This window comes from Elephantulus edwardii, unplaced genomic scaffold, assembly GCF_000299155.1.
Source record: "Elephantulus edwardii isolate Elephantulus edwardi_28Jun2011 unplaced genomic scaffold, EleEdw1.0 scaffold00462, whole genome shotgun sequence".
In the NCBI taxonomy this organism is placed as follows: domain Eukaryota; kingdom Metazoa; phylum Chordata; class Mammalia; order Macroscelidea; family Macroscelididae; genus Elephantulus; species Elephantulus edwardii.
The window spans coordinates 184894-190897 of record NW_006400212.1 but is presented as its reverse complement, the minus strand read 5'-3'; the positions used below and the strand labels follow the sequence as shown (position 1 = coordinate 190897).

Genomic DNA, 6004 nt, shown 5'->3' with positions numbered 1-6004 from the left:
TCAGGGGCGGGGGACACACTGACCTGCGAGCCGCCCATTTGCTCCGAGAAGCCGCGGCCTCTTCCCTGGGAACTCACCCAGACACGCGCCGGTCAGCGGCTGCAGCTCCTCGGGGAAGGAGATGTGTGAGCACCACCGGAAGTCCGAGTGTCCGAGCGACACCGGGAGCGAACAGAGACGGGAGAGTCCCATTCCCAGACTGTGAAAGAACATGTTGTCGCCTCCGAGATGGCCAGGCCAAACAAAAGTGAAAAAGGAGAATTTTTCTTCCTTTATTCTACTCATTAAGGCGATCAGGGCCACTTCCGGTCTTTGTGGTCCCTCACAGTAAGTGGTCCGTAGTAGAACATGACCTGCGAAAGTTATTGCCCTGCCTTTTAGTTCCTAGGGTCCATTCTCAGTTTAGAGTCCTGGAGGGTTGATTTCCCTTCAAGCTTATTACTCCTTCAGGATGAATGAACCCATAAACGACCCTCTAGTGGGGTGCTTTTTAATTTTTGGCGAGCAATTTATTAATATTTTATATATACATATCTTAAGTATATTTTTTTTTATTATACTAGTTTACGAAATTAAAATACATTGTTTTTCTACCCAGTTCCTGGCCATTTCCAATTTTGCCACCCCATAATTATCTCCTCACCCAGCGCACATCCTTATCTATTTCCACCTTCCCCACACTGGGACCCTCATGCTCATTATACGATAATGGTTTTATACAGTGTTTTTTATTGTTAGGGGACTGAGTTAATGTATTCAGCATAACACTCTCTAATATCCCTCCAAAATGATGTAAAAATGTACAAAATTATTACTAACTGCATACTGCATAGCATTTCATGTGTGAATATATCATAAGTTCTCAATCCATTTAACCCAGTAAGTCTTTGGATAGCAGGGCTTTTTTCCATGTTATTGAGGCAGTAAATAAGGCTGCTATGAATACTGGGGTGCAAGTCTCCATGTGACCCTCAGTTCTCATTTTCTGGGGGTATATTCCAAACAGTGTAATAGGTGGTTCTTATGGAATTTCTATGTGCACTTTTTGATGAAGTCCCAAACTGTCTTCTAAAGTGAGTGGTTGCACCATTTTAAAGTCCTATAAACAATGTATAAAACAATATGAAGTGCTTCATGAATTTGCATGTTATCCTTGCACAGGGGCCGTGCTTAGCTTCTTTGTATTGTTTCAATTTTAGTGTGTGTGCTGCTGAAGGAAGCACCACATTTTCTTTATGTTTTTTAAGTCCATGCATAAAATATTGATATCCTGGACAACTAACACTCAACTGCTGTTTCCCTCACAAAATTGTTTTATGGATTAAAAAAAGACTGTCTTTAAAGTATTAGCAAAGTTCTCTTTCTGAAATGTTAATTGCTCAGAGCTGAGCAAGGACAGAGGACTGAGGAGAAACTCAACAAGTCTAGAGAGACTGAGGGGAAAAGGCAGGTGGCAGGTAGGGTGGAGAAGGATGCAGAAAAAATTCTTTAGACAGACAGAGTACAGGCAGAACTGCATATTCAGACTCAGGAAATGACCTCAGATCATGACGTCCTGGGGCCAGAACAGCTTAATTTCCCACAGACTCCTGGGGATGTGGACACACTGACCTAAGAGCAACACAATTTTTCACAGAAGACGCATCGTTTTGCAAGTCAATGTGCCGTGACACGCGTGGGTCTGCTGCAGCTGCTTGGGGATGGAAGTGTGTGAGTCCAACAGGCAATTAGAGTTTCCAGAAAATACCAGGAGCAAACAGATTTTCAGTAGGTCCAAGAACAAAAGCAGATCCAAGAAAACAGTCCAAGAAAACATCAAAAATCAAGCATATTTGAGGAACAAAAAACAGGTGTTTAGCTTTTTGCAGTGTTATTGTTTTTGTTATTAGGTGCCCTTGAGAATGAATCATAGCAACCGTATGAACAAAATATCTGAACCCTGTTCTATCCTGTTCCATCCTCATACTTTCTTACCCACAAGAGCCCATTGCACCAGTCACTGTGTCAATTCACCTAGGTGAGGGTCTTCCTCTCCGTCTCAGACTCTCCACAATTCCCAGCATCCCAGCTCTCTCTCCAGGAATAGCCAAGGACTTCAAGGAGTCGCCAGCTTAGATCACGTGGATTCTGAAGATTAAATGTATTTTTATTTACTTGAAAGCTGAGTGTAGTGAACTATTTGGGAGTTTTTGTTTTTTGTTAACAACTCAGAATAAACTGATTGTCTGTTTCTGATTTCGTTCACAATCAGCTGTGGCCAGGAAGCCTCTTGTTTAAGTTAAATCAGGACCTGGAGGGCTGTCCTGTGTATGTAAAAGTCGCTTGGGCCATGACGAACTTTCCAGTTTGGTGGATGGTATTTGGAGAAGTTGTATTTTGGAGGGTAGGTTCTTATCCTTTAGTTGATAGTCACTGTCGACTTCACAGAAATGTTGTATGAATAAAATGATGGCCTGTCTTTAAAGGATTAGCAAAGCATTTCATCCTGCTGAAATGCTAACAACACAATCAGGCCGGAAGACATGCTAGAAAGAGAGTGAAACATAGCAGGTGGATGACAGGTAGGCCAGGAACGAGGTGTCGGGAAGACAAAGACAGAACGTTGATGGGAGTGGATACTCACCCTCAGGTTATGACATCTAGTTATTTAGATGTTACTTTGCAAGGATTCTATTGACACACTCAGATTTCATTATCAAGACAGCTTTTCTTAAATAAAGCTATATATACTAAATTTTTTTCATTATCAACAACCTGCGTTATGTGGATGACACAACCCTGCTTGCTGAAACTGAAGAGGACCTGAAGCGCCTGCTGCAGAGGGTCAAGGACTGCAGCCTCCAATATGGATTGAGGCTCAATGTCAAGAAGACAAAGATTCTCACCACTGGACCAATTGGCAGCATCAGGATGGATGGTGAAGAGATTGAGATTGTACACAGCTTTAGTTTGCTTGGCTCCATAGTCAACAGTCTGGGCACCAGCAGCCAGGAAATTAAAAGGCGCATAGCCATGGGAAAGTCTGCTGTTAGGGACCTCTCCAAAGTGCTGAGGTGCGTCTGATACAGGCCATGGTCTTCGCAATCACCTGTTACGCATCAGAGAGTTGGACAATGACCAAGGAGGATAGAAGGAGAACTGATGCCTTTGAGCTGTGGTGCTGGAGAAGAGTACTGAGAATACCATGGACTGCTAGGAAAACAAACAGATTTGTCCTGGAAAGGGTGAAACCGGGTGGCTCCTTGGAGGAAAGGATTCTGAGGCTCCGTCTGACTTACTTTGGACATGTAGTGAGGAGAGACCGGTCCTTAGAGAGGGACATCATGCTTGGGAGGGTGGAAGGACGGCGCAGGAGAGGAAGGCCCTCTATGAGGTGGATTGAGTCAGTGACTGGGATAATTGGGATGGGAGTTTCAGAGACAGTGCGATTGGCACAGGACAGAGCGGAGTGTAGTGCTGTTGTACATAGGGTCGCTATGAGTCGCAGGCGACTCGACGGCACATAACAACAATTACATATATACTAAAAACAATTTTCATTTTGTGATTTTTCAAAGTTAGATTTTCATTCATTCATTGTTGCATAATTTTACTCCTTCTCCCTGTTCCCCTTCTACACGTTTTTTTAAAATATATTCATTGATTGTTGTACATAATTTTTATTTTAGAGGCTGTTTGATTAGATTTTTGTTCCTATATAATGAAGGTTTAGAGTAAGATCACTGATTATTCTTCTTTTCTGTGTGTTTTTTGCTATGAACTATAGCCCCCACCCCCAATCTGCCTTACCTGTATTCCATAGGTCTGGGTATGTTGTATTTTCATTATCATTTGTTTCAAGGAACTTTGTTTTGTATTCATATTTAAAAGTCGGTTGGGTCCTACCTGGAGGTGAGTGTCCAGTTTGGAGGATTTGGATTCTGGTGTTATAGTTGAGGGGAAAAAATTGTTCTGAGCGTTCTAAATGTTGGCTGCCAGTTTGCTGTCCTGAGATAAAGTATGGTTAATATGTGAGTGACTTCTGTGCCACTCGTGTGTCAAATGACATTTGAGTAACCCATGGCGGACAGGTTTTGGTGCAGCTCCCTGATTAAGACAGACACGGAAGGAAGATGGACCATCTACTTCCTAAATTACAGATCTCTGAAAGCCCTATGAACGCTAATAAAAGAGGATTGTTATAGTAATGTAACGGTAGAGCCCAGATTGGAATTTAGTTCAAATGAGGAATAACAATAACAAACGTGGAGTCTTTTAATAATCAGAACATGGACTATACTTGGCTTGAATGCTGGAAAACGGGGTATTGTTAAAAATAAAATGGAACACACACCCTGTTTATTGCGGCTTTGTTCACAATAGTAAAGAGCTGGAAACAACCCAGGTGCCCATCAACAAACGAACGGATAGAGAAGCTCTGGTATATTCACAGAATGGAATACTACACAGCACTGAAAAACAGGGAACTCATCTCATTCAAAATGAGTGAGCCTGGAGGACATTATGCCGAGTGAAAGACCTCAGTCACAAAAGGACAAATATTGCATAGGGCTACTGTTGTAAAATGGGACTAACATCAGGGTTAAGGGAAAACAGAAAAGGCGGGGAGGAATGATGTATATTGCATTGAGACAGATGAGGGAGAGATCTGTTGAAAAGGGATCTATGAATGGGTTTTCTTGTCATTTCAGAAGTCCAGAGTGAAGGCTGCATAGTGGAGTGAACTTGGGGGTAGGGATTGCGTAACAATGTGTTTTCCCACTTTGTTTTCAAAGAGAAGAGTGATGGGGGGAGGGGTTGGGCAGGGAGAAAAGTGCAACAGTGCATGACTGGAAACCCTGTGTCTGTAAACTTTCATTAGAAGTAATAAAAAAACTGAAATGGAACATATGAATATCGGTATACTTGGCGTTAGTGAAATGAGGGACCACTTTTGGCAACTTTGAATCAGATGATCATATGGTATAATATGTAGGAATGACAAAGCAAAAGTATGTTGTCCCGTTCATTGCAAAGGAACCTTGGTTTCAGGTTCTATCCTGAAATACAATGTAGTGACTGATAGGATAATATCCACATGAATACAGGGAAAACCCGTTAACATGTGTAGTATTCAAATATACTCTTCTACATCTAGATGCAAAGAGGAAGAAATTGAACATTTTAAGGAAATATAGCTCTCTGATAATCGACCACACGTGCAATCAAGCAACATTAAAGATAAATGGTGACTGAAATGCAAAAGTCACAAAGACTGAAGAAGCAATCGGAGGTGGCAAATATCGACTTGGCGACAAAAATGAGGTGGGGAATAGAATGACGGAATTTTGTATTTAGACTGATTTCTTCATTGCAAATACCCTTTTGAAAAGAAACACATGACAACTCTTTACATGGATCTCACCTGATGGGCTTCATGGGAATCTAACTACATTTGTGGAGATCACTGGAGACAGACATTGAATATCAGCAGTCAGAACTTAGGCCAGGGGCAAAAGGTGGTTCACATCATGAGTTATTTCATAGGCAAATTCAAGGTGAGGCTTCAGGCTTCAGAATATAAAAATAAGACCACTGGAATATGATCTTGAATGGATTTAATCTCGATTTCATGATCATCTTAAAAATAGGTTGGAGGCACTGAACATCAATGAGGGAGAACAGATGAATTCCTACACGAGGTTTGAAACCCTGCATGTTTATTTTCCCTCAAGCTCGTAACTCCTGATCCGACCCAAAGGGGACCCTCCATTAGATGGTCTGTGGTGTATTTTGGTTTAGTGTGGTTCCTTTTGTTGTTGTTATTTTCATTATGGGCATAAACGGAAACAATTTTTTAAAAAAGGAAGCAAACTTGAGAAATAAAAACCTTTCATATTTGCCTATTTAAATACTGGAAATAAAAATACTCTACTGCAAAAAGTTATACCCTACTTCTGCGTTATGCAGATGACACAACTGTGCTTGCTGAAACTGAGGAGAACCTGAAGTGCTTGCTGCAGAG

The 6004-nt window shown here is 41.6% G+C and overlaps 1 protein-coding gene across 1 annotated transcript in view; it reads right to left on the bottom strand.

The window, feature by feature from the left end:
* LOC102875538 (zinc finger protein 420-like) overlaps positions 1-213 on the bottom strand; it is a 15579-nt gene extending 15366 nt beyond the window's left edge. Inside the window, exon 1 of the mRNA XM_006902838.1 lies at positions 24-213. Coding sequence (XP_006902900.1) covers positions 24-213 — 190 coding nt within the window. The remainder of the gene's footprint in view (positions 1-23) is intronic.
* Positions 214-6004: the final 5791 nt, after the last annotated feature.